Source organism: Phoenix dactylifera, chromosome 2, assembly GCF_009389715.1.
Source record: "Phoenix dactylifera cultivar Barhee BC4 chromosome 2, palm_55x_up_171113_PBpolish2nd_filt_p, whole genome shotgun sequence".
In the NCBI taxonomy this organism is placed as follows: domain Eukaryota; kingdom Viridiplantae; phylum Streptophyta; class Magnoliopsida; order Arecales; family Arecaceae; genus Phoenix; species Phoenix dactylifera.
The window spans coordinates 25,100,861-25,128,316 of NC_052393.1; the positions used below are offsets into that span (position 1 = coordinate 25,100,861).

The window sequence follows — 27,456 nt, forward strand, 5'->3', positions numbered from 1 at the left end:
TGGCCGCAACTCGGGCCCTTCCTCTAGCGCCAACTGTTGCTGGAAATTGAACCGGGGGCGACCGTCAGCTGAGGGGGGAGGAGCTCCGGCGAACATTGGCAGGCGGTGATCCGTCGGTGAGCGGCATCATCCGTGGGGGGCCTGCAAAAAGCCGGTGGTCGGGGTTTCCGGCGCCGGCCCTCCGATGCTTAAGTCAGAGGGGGGCTTAATTTTGGAGAAGGAGAGGGACTGTATTTCCCAGTCCGAAGCCTCCTTTTGGGAGGAAGAAGCCTCCCTTTTTATAGGGAGGGTGGCAGGGTTACCTGTGATGTGACTAGGCGAATTAATGGGTTACCGTCGCGATTGGACGTGGGCGTGTGAAGTAATGAGTTGCCGTAGATGGCCCGTTCCCATCATGGGAGAAGATGACGCGTAGCCAGAGCTTGCTTGTGGCGCGCAGTGCAGTACATTCTTGGGAATGGTGAGGCGTTGACAGTCGTAGCAGGGTATGGTTCCTGATTAATATGTCGTGGCGTGGCTGGCAAGTAAAGCATGGTGCGGTGAGGCTGCTGCAGGGCCTTAGCCTGGATCTGTGCTCGGCCTGGATCTGTGCTCGGCCTTCTGGGCCTTAGCCTTCTGAGCTCGGCAGCTTATGTGCTCGGCCTTCTGGCCTTAGTCTTCTGAGCTCGGCAGCCTGGATGAGCTCAGCAGCTTCTATGCTCGGCCTTCTGGCCTTAGTCTTCTGAGCTCGGCAGCCTGGATGAGCTCGGCAGCCTTCTGTGCTCGGCGGCCTGGATACCTTAATTGTATTTGTGGGGTGGTCTATTTTTTCCCCCAACACTACCCTCCGACTTCCGAGTTCGAGCTGCTTTTTAGCTCGGGCAAAGGAAGTAGTCTAGTCGTCGATCATCCTGTAATATAGCCAAATATATATGGAGATGTGCGTGCCAAGTAGGGTGTACCTCTCATGCAGTTGGAGTCAAGTGCTTCAGGTCGACTCAGCAGCCTTCTTTGGCTTGTGGTCGACTCAGCTCTCGAGAACGTCAAGATGACGCGACAGATCTTCCGCGTCGCACTTCTCCCAGTTTTGTGGACGCTCTTTTGTTCAGGGTCCGCTTTCTAGGGACGCCGGTACAATAGGAGAAATAGTTGCCATTGGAGATCTGTGTGGGCGTTGCTTTGTTGTTATCCACGAACATTTTGGAGGTGTTTTGTTGTCAATCACGAACGTTTTGGGGGGCCGCGAAGGTACTACCCCGTCATCCCGAGGTCGAGGGAGCTCGGGCTCACTGTCGACTCGTCGGGGCATCTCGACCTTAGTCGAGGAGGCGCTACGGGAGGCCGCGAAGGTACTACCCCGTTGTTGGTGTTGAGCGCCACGGAGGGCCGTGAAGGTACTACCCCATCTTCCCGAGGTCGAGGGAGCTCGGGCTCACTGTCGACTCGTCGGGGCATCTCGACCTTAGTCGAGGAGGCGCTACAGGAGGCCGCAAAGGTACTACCCCGTTGTTGGTGTTGAGCGCCACGGAGGGCCGCGAAGGTACTACCCCATCTTTCCGAAGTGTCGAGGGGTCTGGGTACGCACTATCGACACTCGGGGCATCTCGACCTTAGTCGAGGAGGCACTACGGGGGACCGCGAAGGTACTACCCCGTTGTTGGTGTTGAGCGCCACGGAGGGCCGCGAAGGTACTACCCCGTCTTCCCGAGGTCGAGGGAGCTCGGGCTCACTGTCGACTCGTCGGGGCATCTCGACCTTAGTCGAGGAGGCGCTACGGGAGGCCGCGAAGGTACTACCCCGTTGTTGGTGTTGAGCGCCACGGAGGGCCGCAGAGGTACTACCCCGTCTTTTCGAAGTGTCGAGGGGTCTGGGTACGCACTGTCGACACTCGGGGCATCTCGACCTTGGTCGAGGAGGCGCTACGGGGGACCGCAAAGGTACTACCCCGTTGTTGGTGTTGAGCGCCACGGAGGGCCGCGAATGTACTACCCCGTCTTCTAGAAGTATCGAGGAGTCTGGGTACGCACTATCGAGACTCGGAGCATCCCGAACTTAGTCGGGGCATCATTGGAGATACATACATGAGATGGACTTCGTGGGCGATCGTGCGCCCTTATTCGGAGCGGGGCGATGTTGGAGATAGGAATACCCGTAGGTCGTTTTTTGGATTCTCCGACCTGAAAATAGATGAAATATTGAAATTATTTGAAACCAAAGTGGCGTCCTGTACCTTTTGGAGATATTTTGATGGCTATCGAGCTTCGAAGTCCCTCAGGACTTGGCTCAGCACCGGCCTTCTTTGGCTCGATTTTCTGGGAGGTGTTCTGCGCTCGGCCTTCTGAGCTCGGCCTTCTGAGCTCGACTTGCATGAGCTCGGCTCGACCTTCTGAGCTCAGCCTGCATGATGAGCTCGACTCGGCCTTCTGAGCTCGGCAACATGGATGATGAGCTCGACTCAGTCTTCTGAGCTCGGCCTACATGATGAGCTCGGCCTGCATGACGAGCTCGGCTCGGCCTTCTGAGCTCGGCGGGGGCTTCGGTGATGGCAACGCTCTGAAAGAGAGCAACGTCGCGGGCGCCGTCCTGAGGACTTACGCCCGTGAGGAGGGAGTACATGCTGGTTTCTTGCTGCCGGAAGACAGAAGACTTGGAAGGATAATGGAATTTAATGGGGCTGTACCCTTTGCCACAGAGGCTCGCAATCCCATTTTAAAGCTCCATAACTCTCCTTCTCCAGACCTCAGCTTTTATTTCTCTTTCCCTCCAACTCGTTGGCGTGAGACTTGGACTACTTCTCGCTGGTTGCCCCCACATACGTTATTGGAGTGGGAGCCATGCCTGATTCGAGATGGCTCGGGAGAAAGTTTCTTCCTCTGTTTAACATGATCCCGTGGAGGCGGCACAGGAGGGGCCTCCACTTGTTGCAGGCTTTGGGCTGCAATGGCTAACGCTTGGACTTGCTGCACTAGCGCATCGAAGTGCTCGAGTTGGACTTGTGGAACTTGATCGGCCGGAGATCTTGGTGGTGAATTTTGGACTGAGCGTTTGGGACTTGGAGCATGATGCCAAGAGGCGTTAAAGACTCCTCTGCTCCTTAGTTTCATGGCCGCAACTCGGGCCCTTCCTCTAGCACCAAATGTTGCTGGAAATTGAACCCGGGGGCGACCGTCTGCTGAGGGGGGAGGAGCTCCGGCGAACATTGGCAGGCGGTGATCCGTCGGTGAGCGGCATCATCCGTGGGGGGCCTGCAAAAAGCTGGTGGCCGGTATTTCCGGCGCCGGCCCTCCGATGCTTAAGTCAGAGGGGAGCTTAATTTTGGAGAAGGAGAGGGACTGTATTTCCCAGTCCGAAGCCTCCTTTTGGGAGGAAGAAGCCTCCCTTTTTATAGGGAGGATGGCAGGGTTACCGGTGATGTGACTGGGCGAATTAATGGGTTACCGTCGCGATTGGACGTGGGCGTGTGAAGTAATGAGTTGCCGTAGATGGCCCGTTCCCATCATGGGAGAAGATGACGCGTAGCCAGAACTTGCTTGTGGCGCGCAGTGCAGTACATTCTTGGGAATGGTGAGGCGTTGACAGTCGTAGCAGGGTATGGTTCCTGATTAATATGTCGTGGCGTGGCCAGCAAGTAAACCATGGTGCAGTGAGACTGCTGCAGGGCCTTAGCCTGGATCTGTGCTCGGCCTGGATCTGTGCTCGGCCTTCTGGGCCTTAGCCTTCTGAGCTCGGCAGCCTGGATGAGCTCGGCAGCTTCTGTGCTCGGCCTTCTAGCCTTAGTCTTCTGAGCTCGGCAGCCTTCTGTGCTCGGCGGCCTGGATACCTTAATTGTATTTGTGGGATGGTCTATTTTTTCCCCCATCAGGTAATAAATTTATGAATTGTGCCAATACTTGGCATGAGGATTGTTCATGTACAATTATAAGAGCTGCAGAGCTTCCCTAAGTACAAATTGCCTACTTATGATATGTCAGTATCTTAAATTTACAGGAGAATAATTTCTGTACAATCTTTAAAGTTTCAAGACTACCTATTCCTTGAGATTGATGATCGAATCTTAAAATTTTGTTATCACTCAACCTTTTTTTGTAAACAGTTTTTTCTTGCTTTTAAAGGATGTGGATTCATCTTTTCCTTTCTTGTACTTAAAACATTAGAAAATTTATAGACATCATTGAAGATTTGGCACTTTCTAGCTTTAAGTAAATTAAGACCTTATAATACGTTGGCAACACCTAAAGAGGATGCAGAAACCAACCATTATCAAACAACATGATCGAAGATTGCAACTTTATGTGACGGATTGACAGGAGAAAGCAAAGGCCTGAATTATCATCATATATCTGCATACTTGTCCCAACGAATGATCCTAAAACAAGTTATCCTTATTTATCTATTCATTGGAAATAAACAAGAAATCGAGTTGAAGATTTTTCCTTTCATGAAGAAACATCCAACTTATGATGTATTAAGTGCAAAGAAAACAGGTTAGACTAATCATTGCAGTGAATAAACTTACATAAGCATGCCTTATTACCGATAGTAACTTGCGACACCCAAAATTTACTTTTGTCGATACAGTAATGAGGTTAGAAAAAGCTTTTTTTTTTAATAGAGCTATTACAACATGTTTAAACATGATGGATTAAAATATTGGATCATGTCTGTGTCCCATACTTGCAACAAACACAACTTGAATAATCTTATTTTGAAACCAAAAGTTTTTCGGTGCTCAGTAGCACAACTTTCTCGATTAGGCTTCTATACCTGTAATGAACAATAACAGTTCACAAAATTATTGCTCCTTATAGTGTCAATGCAGATGACAATTAACCTTAGCACAATGGTAAGGTTGCTCTATTATGATATGGAATTACGGATTCAAAATATTGAAACCTCTCTAAAACGTATGTTGCATACATCTGACCATCTCTAGACCTACAATATCAGGAGCCTCATGCACCAGGCTGTCTTTTTCTATAGTGTCAATGCAGATGCCATAGAGTTTCGACGAGAGATCTGATAAAACACTAGTAACTATAGTAGGTTTCATCACCTGAAATGAAGTTTAAGATTCATTAGGAAATTTAGAAGAATCATACATTTTTTATTAATCAGTTATAGACTTTTATGTTCTGCACAATTCTATAATATAGCATCTTCTATTGTCCATCTGCAAAGCAAGGACCTAGAAGAAGAGTCTTCATCATGATGTATGGCAGTAAAAGAGGCAAACAACATTGTAGAATGGAATAAGAAAATTGTGAATTGTCTACAGAGTCCCATCAATTTTCATTACAAGTAATACTTCTTGCCATCAATTTTAACTGTTGACATGGTAAGATAAGACCCCAATTTTAATCTTCATACCTATATACATAGAGCTACAACAACACAGCGGAAAGAGTAAACAACACTACTAGCTAGCTCCAAATAATTGATTGAAGCCCTTCAGTTCTTGAAAATGAACAAATTTACCTCACTATGAATTTCTCGATGCACATAATTAAAGTACTTTCTGGAACTGCCCCAATCACTGCATCTTTCTTCTCACCGTTCTGAAATATCATCATAGTCGGGATACTTCGAATCCCATACTGGGTCGCTATGTCAGGGTTTTCATCAGTGTTGAGCTTGTAGCATTTCAGCTTTCCTTCATAGGCCTTTGACAGTTTGCCAATCACAGGATCAATCATTCGGCAGGGTCCGCACCATGAAGCCCAAAACTCCACAAGCACTGGAATATCACACTCCATGACAAGTGACTGCCATGTAGTTTTAGTCACATCTGGAACTGTAGTAGGATAACACAAGGTGCTTAATTTTATTTTTTTGAGAAAAACAAAAGTGCTTGGTTAAATAGGCGTACATTGAAAGAGAATCCATGCATCACAACTATGCAAAATTATATCACAAATAGCCTATTCAGATTTATCTTTCACAATCTATGGACTGTTTAACAAAAGGAAGAACAGGCAGAGCATTGATTTAATATTTGCAAATCAACTTATCAGAAGCCTATCAGAACAAACACTCCAGTGAAGTATGTCCAAATTTTATCATAAATCCATTCCAATCTACTTTGATCATCATCAAACTGTTATTGTGCTAAAAGATTGATGCAGTGTGTGCAGGAATTTCTAGGGCAGAATGATATCACTTGAATGCATATCCCACATTTTAAATTTTATAGTGTTTGATATGTATCTAGAAATTTGTTTAAATATATTGTTTGCAATTAGTAGTCTATCTCGACTGTGTAGCGTCATTAGTTATAATCTTTTTCAAAATAAAGCATTGTACAGATCATGTCTCAATCGTCCATAGGAAGAAAAAGCTAGATATTAAAAGGATGTAATATATAACAAAAAAAGATGGGCTTTGTACATATAGAAGATATAGGAGGGTGCAGACTTCAAACATTGCAAAATGAATGTGCGCAGAGGAATAACTTCCTCTTATTTCAATGTGTTGTTTGCAATTTTTTAAGCTTCGTCATTTTCACCATCATCTATTCTTCTTATTCTTTAAACTTCAATCCCAATATAAACATAAAAATAACCCTCTTGCACCATGAGTCATGATCGGTCTTTGGATTGGTGAGTAGCTCAAGACATGTACAAAAATCTGATTAGATTGGTAAAAAAACATGAATTCCACGGAGAGGAATACATAAATGCAATTAAATTGCAGAGAGGCCAATAATTTATAGATTACATATGACTTCACAATCTAGTAGTTTTAAAAAAAAATAAATAAATACTAGATGAGAAGGCCCATATTAGGAGGAAAGCGAAACTTCCTTTCAAATCTAGCAGCCATTGGACCATTACAAAGGAAATTTATGTAGTGTCATAACTAATTGGGTTCCGCGAAGACAAAGACCAGCCAAAAAGATTTAACAAATAAAAAAAGGTATACTAACTCGGGGTGCAGGTTGGCGGTGAAGCAGTTTACTGTATGCTGGCTGGATTAAAATCATATCTAGACATATAGCAATGAGATCTTGGGAGTTCACAAGGGAAGAGAGTGCCATCCTAGCGCACTGGCTCCACCCATGCTTGTAAAATAAAACAATAGAAGCAAGGAAGAAAAGAACATAAAGGATCGCTTCTTGGTTCCATGAGCTTAACTGCAACCAATAAAGTAGCTCTCCCTCTCTACAGATTTGACAACAATTTCATGAGAATTTCACATTAGGTTCATAGTTGAACATGCAAATCTGGTTAATCTTTGAAGGAAGCTTCTGAAATTAAAGTTGTAGTCTATAAGTACCTCATTTTCACTGGGAAAGGCTTCAGTGATGATAATGATGATTAATGAGAGAAATATTGCACCAACTAGAATGAAACTGTATAATTCCATAAATCTAGGCTGATTTAAATGCAATTATTAAAAATTTGAAAAACTTAAAATAATTTATCCTATGCTTTTTTCAAAAAATTTGCATTCACTTACATGTGGCAGCTTATGCATGCAAAGGGACTTGATCAAGCTTCTTGATCCCCCAAAAGGATAGCATCAAGAAGACAACAATTTTCCTAATTTAGAACCTAATGTTTCACCCTAATAACAACCCCGCCACACCCCCCCCCCAAAAAAAAAAAAAAAAAATCCAAACCAACTTTTTTACTGTTAGAGCCTCAAACCAACATTTACCGTTACAATGGAATTATTGGCTATTATCTTTAGGGCTGGAAGTGGGCTCGGGCCGGCCCGAAGCCCATCGGGTCGGGCCGCCCGCGGGCCGGGCTATGGGCTAGGCTCACTGCATTTCGGGCCGGGCTTGAGCTTCATCATTCAGCCCATTTCTATTTCGGGCCGGGCTCGGGTATTTCATTGGCCCGGCCCGGGCCCGTCCAAGCCCGGGCCCATTTCCAGCCTGACGCGGGCCAGCCGAAAGCGCCCGAATCGCGGCCGAGTAACCCGAGTTGCCAACTTGCCATTAGGGATTTGCAGAGGCGTCGGCGCGTCGCGGACGAGCGGTGGAGGCGACGAGGCGTGGTCCCCCTGGAGCTAGGGTTTCTCCGGTCGTCGTCGTCGTCGTCGACTGGTCGTCGTCGTCGTCGACCGTCCAAGCTCGGCGAAGTGGCGAAGAGGAGTCCCGACCACCCTATCATCGGCGAAGCTAGGTTTTGAGGTACGATTACATTTACGAATGAATCTTCTTCGTTTTGGTTGGGATCTTCTTCGTTTTGGTTGGGATCTTCTTCCTTTTGGTTGGGATTTGCCGAGGCGCAGAGCGGACGAGCGGCGGAGGCATGGAGCTAGGGTTTCTCCGCTTCTTGTCGGCTCGTCGCCGCTCGCTGGGTTGATTACACTTCGGCCGGTCGCCCGACGCGGGCCAGTCTGCCGAATGCCTTAATCCACCCACAGGCCACAGAGTGCCACAAAACCAGCAGCAGTTCCAAGCCCTGATCCTCCCTTTTTCCAGTACAGTGTTGATGTGTTGAGAAATGAGAAGATGTGGGTGTCATTTTTGGACTGTCGAACACTTGGAACTTGGAAGGGGACTGAACTTGGTTTTTTGTTAGACTGAACTTTCCAGGTTTTCTCCTTCTTGTTCTTCTGTCACTCGTACAAAACTTTTGGTATTCTCTCTCAGAAAAAAAAAAGCTAAACATTTGGATATGTCTGAAGGAGATGTAATGAACACTTGATGCAGTTTATTGAAAGAAGAACTCACTGCTGTTGCTTTTTTATTTAAAAATCTACTGGATATGCTATTGCAATTGCTAAATTGATTGAGTTTATTGGCAGATGGGTGCACTTTTCATGTAGAATATTCAAAATCTACTCTATGAAGAACAGGGGTGTTTTTTTATTGCGACTCAAAATTTCCTTGCATTGTCAAAATATTATCTTTATTAGTTTTGGTATTCCTATTGCTGTTTAGGGTTATTCTTATGGATGTTTAGTTTTGGTATTCCTATTGCTGTTTATTAGTTTTGGTATTCCTTGCATTGTCAAAGTATTATCTTCAATATTGGCTGCACAAATGCACTTATGGATGTTTTACATTTGAGTTGTGACTGCATTATGCTTTTCTTTACTTTATCAGTTTATCATGCTTATTGCCTATTTGCCTGTATTGAGTGCATCCCTTGAGTACCTTTTTAAAAGGAAGCTTGGCTTCCTCTACATTTTGCAGTATAGGAACATAGTTGGATGATTGAAGATTTTTATTTTTTTATTTGGACAGATTATTTTTACTAATGTCTCATTCTAAAGTGGGTGAAAATGAGACTGTTGAAGATTTAAGGAATGAGGATGATAGAAATGAAGATACTGCTGAAAATGTTTGTGACAATTCTTCTAGAAAAAGATCTTGGGTATGAAATCACTTTATCGAGGAAAAAAATTCTGAAGGGTCAATAGCTAAGTGCAAATATTGTAAAAAAGTTTTAAGTGGGAGCACTAAAGGAGGAACGAGTCATCTAAAACGCCATCTTGAAAATGTTTGCAAGAAGTATCAAAAGAATCCGACTAATCAGTTGCTCTTACTACCAAGTTCAAAAGATCTGATAAAGTGTTTCAAATTCAATCAAGAAGAGAGTAGAAAAATTCTTGCAAAATTTATCATATGTGCTGAGCTTCCATTTCGTATTGTTGAGCACACTATTTTTCTGAATTTTATGAGATCTCTTCAGCCATTATTCAAAATTATGGGTTGTAAGCCTGTAAAACATGATTGTATGGCTTTGTATCAAGAAGAGAGGAAAAAATTGCATGATGTATTCAAGAACCTAAGTTCTCGGGTTAGTTTCACTACTGATATTTGGACATCAAATCAGAAAATTGGTTACATTTCTTTCACAGCACATTATATTGATTCTGATTTTACTCTGCATAAGAAGATTATTAGTTTCAAGAAACTTCCATACCCTCACACCAGCTTTGCAATTGAAGATGCTGTAAAAAAATATCTTATTGAATGAAAATTGGATTGTAAAATATGTGCTATTACTTTGGATAATTGCAGCACAAATGATGCTGTAATGAGAAGGCTCCGAGATCACTTTTGTTATTCAATGTTGTTTAGTGGGGAGTACAGTCATATTAGATGTTGTGCACATATATTAAATATTATGGTTCAGGATGGAATGAAAATCATTCATGAAGCTATTGAATGTATAAGAGAAATTGTTAGATATGTCTCTGCATCCCCATCTCGAATGCAAGCATTTAATGAAATTCTACAGCATATGAGACTTCCTGCTAGAAAAGGACTCACTTTGGATGTTCCTACAAGATGAAATTCTACTTATGAAATGTTGCATGATGCACTTGGTTATAAAGATGCTCTTATTAGATATGCAACTGAGCATTCATGTGTATGCCCCACCAATGATGAATGGAAAAAGGCTTCTATAATTCTTAAATTTTTAGAAGCCTTTCTTGATGCTACTAAAGTATTTTCTGGTTGTAAGTATCCCACATCCAATTTATACCTAAAAGAAGTTTAGAGAATTAGGGCTTTGTTGATGGATGAAAGTATCGATACTGATGAAACAGTGAAGCAATTAACAAATGAGATGCTAAAGAAGTTTAACAAATATTGGTCTCAGTGCAATAATTTGTTGGTAATTGCTTCTATTTTGGATCCCAGATCAAAGTTGATATTTGTAGAGTTTTGTTATCAAAAGGCATTTGAGTTGGAGGAGTGCAAAAAAAAGATTGATGATATCCGTGCTTGTCTTTTTAAATTGTATAATGAGTATGTAGATGCAACAAGAATGCATCCCTTTATGAGTTCAAGTGAGCGAACATCTAATTTTGGTGGACAAGGTGATATAAGTTCAATTTCTTCCAAAAAAAATTTGGTATGGATTTTGCTCAATTTAGAAGTCAGAGTTCTTCAAAACGCCCTAAGAGATCCGAGTTGGATAGTTATTTGGATGATGATGTACTTCCTGATTTGGAGAATAAGGAGTTTGACATCTTGGCTTGGTGAAAGAGCAATGCAGCAGTCTATCCTATACTATCAAGAATAGCTCGAGATGTTCTAGCTATTCCAGTCTCCACTGTTTCATCTGAGTCAGCATTCAGCACTGGTGGTAGAGTTGTGGATCAGTATCGAAGCTCTTTGAGCCCTTCTACTGCAGAAGCCTTAGTGTGTACCCAAGATTGGCTTCGTGAACAATATGATGAAGGTATATAAATCTTTTAAATTTATCTAATATTTTTTATTTGCTTATTGTACTTATAATTTAAACATTTATGATTGATTTGTGTGTTAACTGTTAACAGTTGCAAATTGCTCGAGTTCTGTAACGTTGAATGTAGATGACGACACCCTGGACTCCTGGAGTGGGCAATTTGGGAGAACTGAATGACGATACCCTCATCAGATCTAGTTCATACCTAAAGTATCAAGTATCAAGTATGTTTGTTGATGGAGTATTTTCATGTGGATCATGGTTATTTCTCTATTACATGGATATGATGAATATAATATTGTGCAGGGAACAACGACTTCAGGCCGATGATTTTTTTTATCCTCCTGTTTTTGATGGAATCCTTTTGTTTGGTTTCAGTTGTATCGTTGCAGTTGGTTGCATGGAATGAATTTTTTTGCAAGTTATCTTCAAACCATCAGATGCTATTTTGTTAATGATATGTCTGATTGCCTACTTGGTCTATCTCATATTTGATGGAATCCTACTTGGATCTAACACAATTCCAATGACTTTTGTGGTCGTAAATTTCTTTTGCAGATAATTTTTGTTGATTTGTTCTATTTTTGTCACTTGCCAAAAAAAAAGAGAATTTTATACTGATGGTTTTGGGATGTTCATAAATCAGGCTTGTTTCATAGTCTTGACTGAAATGAGAGACAAAATGGAAAATAAACTTTCTTTTGTTGTCCAAGCTCTTTTCTTTTTTCTTTTTATTGCAGATGGCTGCATTTGTGTGCCTGTCCCTTGATGTAGGACTTGTTCCCCTTCTATCATTAGTGATGTACAGGTCTATCTATGGCACCGGGGTGCTGGAGATCTCATACAGGCATTACCTGGGCATGCTGGTGCTATCAACTGTGTCAGCTGGCACCCAATTTATCATCATATGTTGGCATCAGCCAGTGATGACCATACAGTACGTGTATGGGGGTTAAACAGGATTAACCTGAAGCGGAAAGAAGCTGGTTATAGCAATGGAATGGTCCACCATTGCAATGGAAATAGTAAATGAAGATGCAAATTTGGAGCATTGAGGCATTTAGTTTCTTTGACCATTCCTTCATTAATTGTACATTCTTTTACTTGTTCTTTTGTTGGCGTACACAGCAGACAGCCTCCAAAAATATGAGGCCACCATCTGTGGCGATAAGCCATGTACTTTGACATTTTTTAGTTCTTCCATTTATTTCCCTAATTGATTTAGTCTAGTTTTTTTAGGCATGTTGATAATCTTCTACGTTTCCTTCTAGGTGATATTTTGTTCTTGTTCGCATGTTTTTGTTTTTTCCGTTTAGGGATGCATACTATCCATTAATTTTAGTACAGATGAAGGGTTTTATGTTGTTATTTTTTATGATCACTGTGGAAAGTGCCAGTGCAATGCTGATAAATTGAGGCTTGCAATCAGGTTTTTGAAAGCAGTATGGGATCGGGCCGGGCTCGTCATCGGGCTGGCCCAAACGGGCTCGGGCCGGGCTCGGGCCAGGCTCGGGCCTCGTTCCTTTAAAATTGTTCGGGCCCCAGCCCGGCCCGAAGCCCGGAAAAAAATTTCGGGCCGGGCTTGGGTAGGGGTTTGGCCCGGCCCGGCCCGGCCCACTTCCAGCCCTAATTATCTTAAGATAACAACCATTTTTACTGACTATAATTGGATATAACAAAAAAGAAAGGTACATAATGATGTTATTTGATTATGCTATCGTTCACCTTTTATTCTCCTGAATTTACATGGAGATTTAAATAAAAAAAGATATTTTTATAAGATAAACAGTGAAAATGTAAACTACTGCCACTCATTTCCCAAACTATGGTGGCTGTTATAACGGGCTTACAGCTGAACAATGGTCACAAAATCGATGAAGAATGTTATAGGAGGGCTGTGCGACTACTCCAATGAATGCAATTTTAAATTTAAGAAGAAGATATTACATATATGCAAGTTACGCCTCTTATCTCTGTTTAGCTACCTAATGCTTGCGAACATGAATAGCAAATATAGGTAGCCAGCCTATAAAATGAATGCATGATGTTTACATATTGGATCAGAAAGAACCTCTGAAGAATGAGAAGAGGCATGCTTTGAAGAGAGATTAGATTTTGCAATTATAGATTTCATGAGATGATCATGCATATTCATATTTTGCTTAAGGTTATTTCATTTGTGACTCCTTTGCTTCCAACAAACTCTAAGGGCTCGTTTGGTTCGTGGGAAGCATTTTCTCTCATAGGAATATGATTCCTGAGAAGCAGATTTCTGAAAAGAGGATGCCTGAAAAAGTACTTTTGGCATGTTTGGTTGACCATGGAAAAGTGACAGATTTTCAGAGTGCTTATGTTTGGTTGACCATCCACTTTCCTATAAAAGTTTTGTGTAATTCCGATTATACCTTAATAAAAATTAGATCTTTAATGCTTTGGATCAAATAAGGATCCTTGATAGCTAAAGGGCCTTTTTGAAAAAAAATAAAAATGTTTCGATTTTCGGATCACGGAAAAGTAACTTTTCCATGTTCTCATGGGAAAGACTTTTCCATGAAACGTGGAAATCATATTCCCACAAAAATACAATTTTTCCATCTCTCTCCTTTGAAAACTCCAACCAAACAATAGGCATCTCTTTACTTTTCCATTGACCACACTTTCCCCCCTTCTTTTCCCGCAAACCAAACAAGCCCTAAGGGTCTATCTTTAAAAACACCCTAAGATCGGCAAACCTCTAACACCTTAAGTACATTTCAATTAAACCACCATAGATATGAAAAATATAAGAGAAAAGTAAATTTATTAATCATGTCTTTACATATTAACTAAGAGCATATACCTAGATCCACCCAAGTGTACATCAAATATCAATAATGCATGAAATGAAGTAGAAAATAGAAGAACAAGAAACAAAATATCAAAATCAGAGAATTTAGAGTAGAACAATAAATAACAGAAGGGGCACAGATTAAGGGGAAGTAAATAGGCAGATGGTAGATGCAAGAGCATATGGCAGGTACCTACAGCAAATTGTAGGAGAAAATGATCGATAAGTCCTGTTTGTAAATGGATAGCAGACACAAGTCCCAATACCTGAAGTACCAAAATGTTGTGGGGAGCACAATATGGGGTTAATGGTCCTTGGTTCCAATCTGTGTGCATACACAAATTCTGGAACCTTAGCAAAGAGAGTTGGTGATTTTTGTGCTCATTTTGTGAGTAGAAAAATTAACTGAATTTTTAGGCAATTTGCAGTCAACCAACTTAAAATTGAAGAGGCAAGCTTTTGGTTCCATGCTGAAAACGGATCAGATATCAGCATACCTATATCTGTATCCATTTTTATTTATCAAATACACTTTGTATCAATCAAATGCTAAAATTTGTACACATATATGTTTTAAACGGATTTGGATGCATATTAGATATTGCCACATACATATTAAGTATTATGTGTAAAAATATTATTCCATTTTATATCTATTAACTCATTCTCAGTATTTAAGCCTTCTAGCCCGCTTAAGATGGCCCGCACCGGAGCATGTCTCTACCATCTCCGCATCCACACTGCCCTGCTCACTGGCCCGCCCCATATCACCGCTCATTTGCGCTCGGCCCAAGGCTCTGATCGCCTCAACATCAAACTCAGGATCAAAACCGAGTTGACTCGCTCCCACCTCGCCATGCGCCAATTTAGGGGCAAGAATTTTCTTCTCCGGTGAACGCCGGTGAGCTACCTTGGATGGCTTCTGCCATCCATTGGAATCAAGCGGCGAACTCAGTTTATTCCTCCAGAAACTCGGTCCAGACTGGGACAAGCCCGGCCTTGAGGCAGACTTGGGGGTGGACTTGTCCGTCTTCCTCACTCGCACCCCACTCCTGGTAGCCCTCGGCTGCCGGATTTTGGCCGTCCCCAGCCGCGAGCCGAACACCAGCCTGCTCTCAGTTTTCGACCCCTCCTCTGTTAGGGCAGCCGCCTCTGTTTCTACCATCATTGGAGATGGAGAAACCCTGCTTCGCCCTTCCTTCCCCAACGCCGGCACCGACGGCAAATAGCTACAATCTTCATGTGGCCGATTCTGCCACATTGGTAGCAGAAGGCTGGAATATTCTCATATACGAAGCTTTCCAAGAAAACTCTAGCTCGCCCCCAAATTAAGATCCCTAGTTTGAGTGGATATAGGGCATGGATCTCGATCTTGACTCAAGCATAGCCAAGCTTCCAGAGCTGCTCGGTGAAACTGTCGAGGGATAGAGGTCGGCCCACCGCCGTCGCAATCTCCATGATCGACTCTTTCCAGTATTCCAGCAGGAGACAAGGAAGCCAGACCCAAACTGCCGACCTCTTCACCTTGTCCACGTCGGGAATGAAATCAAACGCCCACGGTTCCATCGCCAGCGGTTGCCCGACTACTACCCACTGTCCACTGGTTAGAGCCGCATTCTGTCCATCCTCGCATCGAAGACGGAAGACGTTGTGGTCCTCCGCCATCAGAAAGGTCTCCATCTCGTACTCCAACTTCCCCTGAGTCATGAGATCCCGGGCGATCCATTCAATGGGAACCCTCTGGCTGAGGCTTCAAGTGATGACCGTCGTCGTCTCCCACGCTTGCCTCACTGCTTCTACTCGCTCCTCCAGTAACTCTAAAACCTCCACGAAGTATCGTTAGAGGTTTTCGATCTCCTCCTCAGAGATCTAGTAGTTCATCCACGTCGGTTGCCGAGGAATGCCCTGCACCACACTGAACCACGTCCGATTGTCCACACCCTTCTCCTAGTTTGGCCGGTCCTCACGGCCGAAGGACCCCTTTGCCGACCGTGCGCTACAATCAGCCATTCCAGTTACCCACCACCTGCTTGACAAATGTACCCAGTAACCGCACGAAAATTAAAGCATCGCTACCCAGAGCGCAAGCTTGCTTAGTTAGTGTTCCTTTCTTCTTCATACTACATTATGTTCTTTGCATTGCAAGAATGTTTTCATGGATAAGAGTGGCAATGATGATATAATGGTTAGTATAGATCCATTTTTGGAATGATTATGCATCCTTGTGCGCATGGATCCCAGTGATGACTTTCACAACTAAGCCATGAATACATTGAACATTTCCATGTGCAAGCCTATCCATATGCAATGTCTAATATGCTACATATAATATCTTGTGGGAAAAAATTGAAGGCCAATCAGCAAATGTTACCTATTCATGTCAGTTTGCAATCATGTAATATTGATTATTTTGATAAATTTTGGCTAATAAAATAATATGGTGAGCAAGGTTATATTGGGCATTCAGTGCATAGTCATGCGATGGTGAAGTCCTTAGCCATTTTCAACCAAACACCATTTTTACCATCTCAACAGGAAGTGTAATTGACTGAGTAGCAGTCAAACAGCACTACAACCAGCCCTATGGTTAGTTGGTTAAGTGGTGGTTACCAATACTTAACTTTAACCACCCCTCAGTTAGCTACCCAAGACCAAACACAGACCTGGTGTTATCAAGCACTAATGGTGGAACTTGAGCTCATGTCAACCACTATCAGCTTATATATCTTCTCTCATGCAATCATGTGATTATTTCTTATGTCATAATTTCCATAATTTATAATAATTGAGAAGTGAATCAGCTTTAGAAATGAGAAAATATATCATCAAGAGTATTTTTAAAAATTAAAAGCATGATATATAAGGATGATTCTATTTTGATGAGAATCTCTTATAATATAAGGTAATTGATTCCAATCTAAACGCAATACAAGCTTGAGGGCTTGAATCAAGTTTGAAAAGTGCTAGGTTCCATTACTATACTCAAAAATATTTCCAGTTCAGATAAAGGTATGGATCTTTTTTTCCAAAAAGTTATACTTATTAATAATTTAATATCTATTAATAAATTCATGATTCATATAATTTAATTATTTAAATGTCTTATATCGTTATACTTCTTCTGCAATTATTTAAATGTATTATACCGTAATACTTCTTCTACAATCCAGGAAGTATACATTAATCAGTATCTTCCCTTAAAAAAAAGTGTCCATCTATAAGCTTCATCATCACTCCAAGACGGTGCATTGGCAACAGACCCAAGTTCCTGTGATAGTTGAGCTCCAAATTCACCGATTTCGCCATTTATTCCCAAATCAAAAGAGATTAGAACAACTACATGATGCTTGTTGAGAAAAACCTCAAGGAAGCCATAATAACAAAACACGTCCCAGCATCTTAATAAAAAGAAAAATAGAGCGATCACTTTACTGGGTTTAACAATGTAGAACATATACTATCTTCTCAGGTTGCATCTAAACCTAAATTCTTTATCATCAGGATATCAAGAAAACCAGATTACATCCTGTAACAAAAACAAATAACAAAAAAAAAAGATCATAACTTAATATCCACCGCAACGGTTTCAAAATTAACGTCTATAGCCCTCAATTTCATCAGCCAGTACAAAAATATTTTTCAAGAAATGCAGTATTAATATCAAGGAAAAGACAGGGGAAATTTAAAAAAGAAAAGGAAGAGAACTACCTTGGATCGTCGTCTCCTGAGCCTCGCAAACCACGGCTCGCCGGCGAACCACCCTCGATCCCGACGCCCGATTTGTTGAGGCCGCTGCATTCAGAGGATGCGCTGCGATCCTCAGGCCCTTGAATTCCGGCAGAATACCCGCTCCTCGGCGGCCGAGAGGAGAGAAAGCCGCCGCCGCCGCCGCCGCCGCCGCCGCCTGCGCCGCCCCCCTCGGCGCGGAAGCCGGCGGGAAACCGCGACGAGGACGGGGAACCGTCAGCGAATCGAGGACGGTGGTGGCCATGGGGGGAAGGAGATATGGCGAAGAGGGTTTCAGGGATCAATCGAGGCACGCTAGACCTAGCGATCTTGGATTTGGGGGAGAGAGAGAGAGAGATGGAGAGAGGGAGCGGGGTGGGACTGCGCGTGGAGAACTCGCTCCCCGTAATGTAATCCTTAACACGTTTAACTTGTTTCAGCCGGTTGTTAGATCGCCTGTTTAACTCATTGTGGCCTCACCTTCAAATATCGGGCCGAGATTTGTAGTATAAATCAGGCCCAATGTTTACGCCCAGGCTCGATCCAGGCCCATATTGGGCCTCTCTTTTTAGTCCAAACCCGGCCCAATCCTAACACGTCAATACCAGATCCGCCTAACACATCCGATATTGATATATTCATTAACATAGAGTATAAAAATTTTATTATTATAATATTAATTAATTAATATAACAAATATATAAAATATGTGTATATTAAAATTTATAATTATTTTGGCCCAGGTAGTGTCAATTTTTATTTTTTCCAAACTCGGCCTATTCTTAGTGTCCAAGCTTACCAAATTTTAGGCTGGGCTAGGAGGTCTAGGCAAGCTTGACGACCTATGATCGGCTTTAGGTCTGAACCTGATGGTCTAGGCAAGCTTGATGGCCTATGATCGGCTCTATGTTTGAACCTGATCTGACCACCACCCTAAACTCACGCAAGCTATATTGGCAAAATAAAGAGAGTTTAGGACAAGTGGTGGGTCTATGGTTTGAGGTCGAGCTAGGTTAATGTTGGAATCTTTCTAGTTTGATGGGCGGACCAATAAATAACCTATTTTAAACACGATGCGCCTAGGGTTGAAAGTTTACATGCATCATGCCATCAAACCTTGCATTTGGTTTTGATGTAAAATGTGATATTTAAAGCCATCATGCAGGATAGGCATGAGACCTTTCATATTGTAGATTTGTAGTCTTCTTATCTTTAACTTAATTTATGTTGGAATGAGAAATAAACTCTAGCTGAAAAATGGAAATTGAAGGACAGGAAGGATTATTTAAATTTAGGTTACTAAAAACTTGTGAATTCATGTACGCTTGGAAATGGCCTGAGTTTTAACCTAGAATTTTACATATTCAATAGGTCATGATCCAAAAAAAATTATCCAGGTTGATGTAAGATTAGGGATATGGGCAACCTATTTCTAGCCAATATTCAAGGTATGCTCATATTGTCCATGGCTTGGCCCAACCCAAATAATAGAGACTTTAAGTTCTATTTCAGCTCTAAGTAGGTTGTACCATGTGAAGCATTTGTTTTGTTCAATTTTTAGTAAAATGAAATTTATCTGAATACCAATAAATATGTCATGGAAGAGCTTGAAACTTCAACCTCAGAGTTAATAATCCTACTGAGGGTCTCTTAACATAACCCTATTGGAATCTTAGAATTGGAAATAGAATTTCTAGGATTACAAAATATAAGGCTCAGCTCTGTCCATATTAATTAAACTTTTTTCAGCCCATTCTCACAGGCATAAGGAGTCCTATTGAAACCAAGAAATATAGGCCTGCCTGCCATCCACACCCTAAAAAACCCGCTAGTGGAGGAAGACCCCCTAGGGATAAGAGATATAGGGTTGAAGAGAGAGCCAAAAAAGGATCTTTCGTGTATAATCCTGCATAATCTCGAATGTTATCAGTTCCGGTACGTAGACCAAATGATACAATGCAAGCAAAAGTTAATCCTACTGGTTATACTAGTCCAATCCACAAATTCTACAGAATTTTTGGCCAAATCTTATAGACAAATTCAAACAGGCCTTTAGAGATACTCGATCTTGCGGGGATAGAAAATAAAAGGCAAGAAAATGTGGAAGGAAAGATTACGAGAATTCTTGTTGTATGGTACTATAGATGATAAGTGGGATAGTTGCAAATTAAGATCTAAGACCACAACAATAGCGTCCCACAAAGTTAGAGATATAAGTTGGCTTCAATGAAGGAGTTGATCTAAATCTAATCAGATGATAGGTTAGTGTGCATCTATAGCATGTGATAAGAACTCCTCATGGTGGTAGTGTAAGCTGCAAAATTGTATAGACAATCAGATTATTTCGTCATCGATCTTGATGCACAAAAGCATCAATGCAGCAAATTATTTTGTCGTCGATCTTGATGCTAGACGATCAGATGGTCTGCTAAGCATCAATACAAAGTATTAGACTCATTGTGGTAGGCTATCTAGTGGTTTAACTACTAGCTTTCTATTTCTATTCAGGTTCAACTAGAGAAAATATTTCAGGACCCATCTCAATCATGCCAACTAGACCTCGACATAACTCAAGTATTCCTAACAAAATTACTGATAAATAGTTGAACATGTTTATGGCCAAGCTCTCCAAATATATGAGCCCAATCGAGCAGTCAAAGCATATAGGGTTCAATGAGAATTACAAACTATCACTCTATAAGATAACATAAAAGGCGTTTGTGAGAAGTTAGTCAATCTTTTGCTTTGAAAAGAAAGAAGTAAAAGAAGAATCGGGCCAGGGGTTCTTCGGAGTGTCTTAGTGGACTACTGCTCGGCATCGGGCCAGAGGGTGAACTTCTAGAAGTCGACCATCATGTTTAGCCCGAAGACTGAGTTGCGGGTGCGACAGGAGATCAGGAGGTTGCTTGGCATGAGGGAGCATGATGGGCCGTGGAGTTACCTGGGAGTCCCTATCACTAAAAGGAGGTTGCGAGTCTCGGACTGTCAGGATATAGTGCACCGGGTGCGGTAGAGGTTGGAGGGTTGGAGGGTGGCATCACTTTTCATGATGGGTAGGGTGACCCTGGTTAGGTCTGTGTTGTGTTCCATGCCAGTCTATCTGATGTCCAACACCGTGGTCCCAAAGACGGTGTTGAAGAGTATTGAGAGGTTTGCTCGGAATTTCATTTAGGGAACACAGGGCGGCGGCCGCGAGGTGCACCTTGTGGATTAGGAATCAGAATGCTAATCGACTAGGGCAGGGGGACTGGGTATCCAGTCTCTGCTGACTAGAAGGGAGGCGTTGATTGATCGGCATGAAGCTAGGGTCATCTTGGAGCCGCAGTGTTTTTGGAGTCTGACTATGGTCGCCCGGTATGGCCCTATTGGGAGTAGTGTGACTCCAGTTGGGGGGTGGAGAGCATCATAAATTTGGAGCGAGATATGTAGGTATGTACCCATGGTCATGTTGAGATGCAGGTGGCTGATAGGTGATGGCCAAAGAGTGGACGCGGTGGAGGATGCCTGGGTGGACGAGCTCCCGTTGAGGCGCTGGCCAACCCTAATCAGTGTTGAGGTTGAAGAGGGACTCTAGGTGTGTAACCTGTTTCTTTCCGGTAGAGGAGGGTGGGATACCTACTAGATCGGACAGCTATTCGGTGAGCCGCTTGCAGAGCGGATTCGGTCAACCCCAGTTTCGGAGCACCCTTACCCGGATGTCGGAGTTTGGAGCATGTCCTGCAAATCTACATTTAGGGTGGTTGACGTTTGCGACATCGCCCAGGGTGGTGAGCAGCGAGCGGTGGACTTCAGCTAGACTTGGTGGTTTGGGTTGCACCCCAGGATGGCCTTATTCCTTTGGAAGGTCACTTGGGGTCGACTACCGATGAGACTTCTACTGTTTGAGAGGGATATGGGTATCCACCCCCAGTGCCCTGAGTGTTTGTCAGATGAGTCGCTAGATCATGCTATTTTTCAGTGCCACCAGGCTAGGAGGATCTGGAGGCGAGCAGGGTTCCCTGTAGAGTTTTGGTGTCATGTGGCGTCATTTTTGCAAGTACTAGGATGTTTGGTAGGGGCCCCACAGTCTAGACCGGAGGCGGTGAGGGCGACCTATACTGCCTACCAGATATGGCTTGCGAGGAACGTGTGGACGTTCGGGGAGACGAGCCTCCCTTCGGGGGTGGGGGTGGAGCAGGCGAGGCTGCTAGCAGTGGAGGTCTCTCAGGCAGACCATTGGGTTAGACATTTAATAGCTTGAGACATATGGGGCTCTACCTCTGCTTGTAGAGCGCCCCATATGGTGTTTTTCACCTAAGAACCTCCACCCCGGAGTTTCCTCAAGGTTAACTTTGACGGTTGCGTCCTGCAAGGCGGCATGAGGGGAAGTGCGGGCTTTGTGGTTAGAGGCCCAGACTCTAGGGTGATTGCCGCTAGGAGTTGCCAGATATTTGATATCTCGGTACCCGAGGTTGAGTTGAGAGTTGCTTGGGCTGGTCTTTGCTATGTGCGGCATGCTCTGCAGGCGAGGATGGTCCTCTTAGAGGGCGACTCCGCGACGATCATTGGGTGGATTCTGCGGACTTCATGGGGGTCAGCGACTACCACCCCCTGCTGAGAGATATTCGGGCCATGGTTCGTGATGGGTTGGCCATCCAGGCGAAGTAGTGCTCTTCGAGATGTATTGCTTTTTTATTTTCTTGGTTGTATTCGTACACGTTAGTTATGATACTTTCGTTTCTAGCAAAAAAAAAATCAATTTTTCCTTAGAGAAAAAAAAGGCAAAAAATAAAAAATAATTACCTTTTAGCAGCAGCAACATCACTAAAAGAAGAAGAAGAAATCAATTTTTTTTCTTGGGCAAAAAAAAAAAAAAGGCAAAACACACAAAAAAGAATCAACCTTTAGTAGAGGAAGAAGAAGAAAAAAAAAAATAAATCTTTCCCTTAGGGGAAAAAAGCAAAAATCAAATAAAATTCAATCTTCAGCAGAAGGAGGAGGAGGAGAAGAAATCAATCTTTTCTTTGGGAACAAAAAGGCAAAAAAAAAAAATCAACCTTCTGCAGCAGAAGAAGAACAAAAAGAAGAAGAAATCAATCGTTCACTCTGGGGAAAAAAGGGCAAAAAATAACTTACGTTTCTTTGCTCCAGCTGCTGACCTCGCATGGAGGACCCCTTGACAATGCCTGGTTAAGGTGGAAGCTGAATCCCTCCCCACCTGGGTTGAGGGAATTAACTCCTTTTGAAATGATTGCCTCCCAGTGTATTCCGACTGCTCATTGTGTCACGTCAAACGGATTTGCAGTCGCATGAAAAACGAGTAAGTTTCCTCCAGGGCTTTTGCAAACGAAGGTTTTTCTCTCGTTTAGGCAGTTTTTATCAAAAGATAGCTGGAGTTGCCATTGGGAAAAGACCACCTCCATGTATTTAAGCATTTATCCATCAAATGACAGCTCCACTGATGATGAAATGCATCGCTGCGCACTAATTTGGTATCGATACATGATATAAAAAATATATTAATATTAGATGTACTGAACCGGCTCCATACCGACAATGCTAATATAGTAACAAAATTGTATCAGTATAAGATCTGGTACCAAGATGGTGTACCTTGGTAAGAATTTTTCTAGAGAATATTATGAGGTTTTCTTTCATTTGACTGTGTTCCTTAGAAGGCTAAGTCCTTGTCAGGGATTCAAATGCGTGTAACTACTGGAAACATCAGTGGATATTGAGTATAAGGATCTGCTAACAAAAAGACTTTCTGATTCAATAAAATAACAGCTACCTCAGTGGACATTGAGTATGGGAACCTGCTTCTGTAAAGAGTCTTTTTGTGATCCAATAAATGCGCATGCTTTCTTTGCTTGGGGAAAATAATTGTCGCTTGCTGTAATTTGCTATTGGGTTAATTTTTCTTGTATCTTTAAAAGGAGATTTAAGTATGATGTATTTAGTAGGATTGATACAAATGACGTTTTTGAGAGCTAAACATCCACAATCACGTAGAGATGATCATAAACTATAATGTTACAACATGAAAGATAGTATTGTGAGGATTCGTATGGACGTGTATTTAGTTCTACATCAGCTACGTATTGGATAGATCTTGGATACTTATACAAAGCCAAAGAACTCAAACAATACCTTCTAATTATCTTTTTTGGGTGAGGTCTTGGGTTATGGCAAATAGTATCGGAACGGACCTGTCTCATAGTCCATATGGACTAGAAGACACAGACTCATTGGAGCTGATCATGAGCTGATCATAACACTTGTGATTAGATTTGAATGGATTTGAACTCTTAACCTAGCGAGATGCCAAAGCTTAAACGGAAGAGTAGGTGAGAATTCTCCTACATCAATTATGCACCGGGCAGATCTCGAATACTTATTCAGGGCTAAAGAACCTAAATAATACCTTCTAGCTAGCCCTTTTGGATGGAATCTTGGGTTGTGATAAATACCGACAATTATCACAAATCAATCTCATGCTGCAATACTACATGAAAACCTTCTCCAGCAAAACACCATGGCGATTGTTCAAAGGCAGCCATGGGAGTGGAAACATACAGGCCAGAGTCACAGCCCACTGTGTCCCTTTGAACCTGAGGCAGGGCTTTCCTCGCAGCATCAGCATGCGATGTGACCTGACTCGGCCAATGGCCTCTGACTCGAAAACACCTTACGTACGCCAGCTTCACTCCCACGGTATATATGCTCCTGGACCAGCTCGAACTCTCACTAACTTTTGATGCAATGGTGTGTCCCACTTTCCTTTACACCATCCTGGAACTCCTTTCTTTGTCCGTCACCTTAATTGCCTCTCTCTTTCGTGCATGCCATACTGGTCTAAAGGTTAGACAGGAACTTTTAGCATGCACTTGTTGGAGAAGAATTAAGTTGGTCCATCCCTTGTGGAATCCTCTCATATATAGCTGGGTTGGGTCAGGCTTCTTTTATCATCTCTTGAATGAGATATAAAAACCTGGTTGCTAGGAGTTTCCATCTGTCTTCGGATTCTTCTTGGATCTGGGGAGATTCAGGTATATAATACGCTGCCCCACAAGCAATGATATCATATGTATGTTGATGTCCACTATCAGATGTGGCTGACGCTTGCAAGGAAAAGAAGAAACTGGGTGTATCGATCCAAATGCTGAAAACTTTTCAGCATAATTTAATGGTTGAGAGTTTGTGTGGGATCTCTCCTCAGAACCACACAATATTAATGCCAGTGGGTTGCAGGAGAGTAACTGAAATTATTAATTATTATGATGGGTATCTTCACGACTTGTTTCTCTTCCCTTTGTGCACCGATTGCAAAGTTATGCATAGATTTAGGGTTTTCGGATGTCCGACCTATTTGATCTCTAATATAACCTCAAGAACGGATATATAATTAACCTCTATCATGTATTATTGATTTTAGTTTGATGTATTATTAGTTATATTTGATATATTACTAGTTATATTGTTAATTTTTACTTAATATTAATTATATTCAGATCATTATGCAAATGTCTCTTATTCACCACCCTAAAACTCCAGATCCTTTTTATTTTTTATAATTCTAGGTCAAGTAGTCGAATCGGCCTGAATAATCCATTTAGAATAAAGATTAATCAGGCAGGTTCGGATACCTGAAGGACTTACTGTTTTTTGATAGGCCGAGTTTGAAATTTTTGAACAAATTTTTAATCGAACTTGGGACGGATTCGGGTTTGAAATTTTTGGATATTTTTAATTAGGTTTGAGAAGGATTTGGGTAATAGAATTTTAAACAGGTTCGGATACGGATATGGCAAATTTGCCGTTGCTATTCCTCGTATAACCATTGAAGCACATCATTTCAAATACATTTATTCATTAATTTAAATCAAAAAAAGAATGCATTCAATAAATAGTTATGATTGAATACCAATTTTGTGGGGAGGCTCCATGGTTCCATGCTCTCTAAAGAACCTTCTTTGCAAGGAAGCACACCATATATTTGTCATCCTCTACATGTGAGTGCAGGAGGGTTGAATTACGCAAGCCTCTTCCTGTATCCATGTCTCATGAATGACCAAAGAACCACCTTTCGTTCTTGAGAAAAGAAAATAATTATAGCTTAGTCCTAGGATAAAATACTAGTTTGGTTAGTTATCCTTCAGATCCGAAATTCAGGCCAAAATAATAGATTCATGCTATATTTCATAAAGATGCTAAAACCCAAAATTTATTTATTTGTTTAGCAAGCCTTTGTGTGACTCATGAAGGTGCTCAATTTTAATACTATATTGTTGAATGAGAGAGGGACATATGATTGGACTCTTATTAAAATAAAAAAACAAATTATATAACAGCCACTTTTTTAAAATTTAAAATAAATAAAAATATCCATATTTTTGTTTTAATTCATATATTTTATCTTTCTTATTCCTAATTTCTTAAATTCTCTAATTCCATATTTTATATTTCTTATTCTTCAATTTTAAATTCTTCCTTTTATTAATCTCTTTTTAGCATGCATTGCACTTGTCTGATCGTTACTATCATAATAATTAAGACCCTAAGATTTGTAGCTAATTTTAGATATCTCTATTTGAAGGGTTCTAGCATGTCATAATTGGGCCTCAACCAAGCCCTTCACAAGCTAGCCTAAGAGGCCTTTTTTTCCATCCCCCAGCCGGCCAGAACCCAAGCCCCTTTTATAGGCATCCCTTGGGTTGGTTACAAGGGCTAACCACCCAACTGTTTCAGTTGGATCGGTTGCAACTCCCCAACTGACTTCGGTTATCAGTTGCAACCGATTCTTGATTCTTGGCTCAGCCCATGTGTCAAAGCCAGGTCAGCCAACCAGCCATTGGCTTGTCCGCCCATGTGTCCAGACCAGCCAAGCCTTGTCCGCCCGGCCGCCCAGCACCTTGGTTCCATGTCCGCCCGCGTGTTCAGACCAGCCGGCAGCCCCATGTCGCATGGTCTGGCTGGGTGTCTTGCGGTCTGGCTGCAGTCCAGCCCGCTGTCGCCCAGCCAGGTCGGCTGCCGCACCAAGGCACCGCACGGCAATCGGCCTGCGCGCGCCTGTGCTCAGTCCCGCGCGCCCCGCGCGCGCTCATCATTGCCACGGCGTTCGGCTGCGCGCGCGCCAGCGCGCAGCTCCATTTGTCCCGGCGAGGTTTGCCGCATCCGGCCCATCCGCACGCATTGCTCGCCGCGCCGCCCGTCCGAGCCGTCTAGCCGTGCGCGCGCGGGGCGCACGGCCTGGCCTGTGTGCGCACGTCTGGCGCGCCAGGGCCAGCCCCATGCCAACTCCGTGTGCGCGCCCAGCGCACGCCTGGCCTTGGCACGGCCAGACTTCGACGCGCCAGCCCTCGCACCGATGTTCCGAGATCCGACTTAGTTCCCATATGGCCAGCTCTTGGCGGGCGACTGTCCTGCGCACGGGGGAGCGCCCAAGCCGACTGTCCCTTAACATGAAACCCTTATAAGCCTAGATCACCTTAATGGTAACAATCAAAATAATATATAAATATAAATGTAGGAATAGAAGAATACCTCTAATGCTAATCCAATGTGAATAATCTCCACGAGGCGTCCAAGTGTCCGCCTTCCAATGGTGATTTACACGAAAACTTGATTCAAGACTTTAGCTCCAATGACTTTGATCCTTAATTCAGAATTCTTCCAAAGAATTCTAATGGCTTACTTTCCTTCCTTTCTAATTTTTTCTTCTTTCTAAAATCACTTCGAATCCTTTTGTCCTAAAGAGACCTTCTTGTCTTGGATTAGGACACCCTAGAA

At 42.7% G+C, this 27,456-nt stretch overlaps 1 protein-coding gene and 1 long non-coding RNA gene across 2 annotated transcripts; one reads left to right on the forward strand and one right to left on the reverse strand.

Moving 5' to 3' along the window:
* Window positions 1-5,194: 5,194 nt before the first annotated feature.
* On the reverse strand, window positions 5,195-18,115 carry LOC103712096 (thioredoxin M1, chloroplastic-like). Its single transcript, XM_008798501.3, has 2 exons — window positions 17,671-18,115; window positions 5,195-5,770 (listed from the first exon to the last, which is right to left on the reverse strand). Exons 1-2 carry the CDS (start codon window positions 17,951-17,953, stop codon window positions 5,451-5,453), a joined length of 603 nt encoding a protein of 200 aa, XP_008796723.3. The 5' UTR covers window positions 17,954-18,115; the 3' UTR covers window positions 5,195-5,450.
* Window positions 7,874-12,287, forward strand: LOC120109934. The gene is made up of 2 exons (XR_005510744.1): window positions 7,874-11,129; window positions 11,227-12,287. It is a non-coding gene; the product is annotated as an uncharacterized LOC120109934 (long non-coding RNA).
* Window positions 18,116-27,456: the final 9,341 nt, after the last annotated feature.

What these genes read in the sequence shown, in the direction of transcription:
- LOC103712096 (XM_008798501.3), bottom strand. Translation starts at nt 17,953, where the DNA reads ATGGCCACCACCGTCCTCGATTCGCTGACGGTTCCCCGTCCTCGTCGC. An exon ending in TCAGGAGACGACGATCCAAG is followed by an intron (nt 5,771 to 17,670) that starts GTAGTTCTCTTC and finishes ATCCTACTACAG; the next exon opens with TTCCAGATGTGACTAAAACT.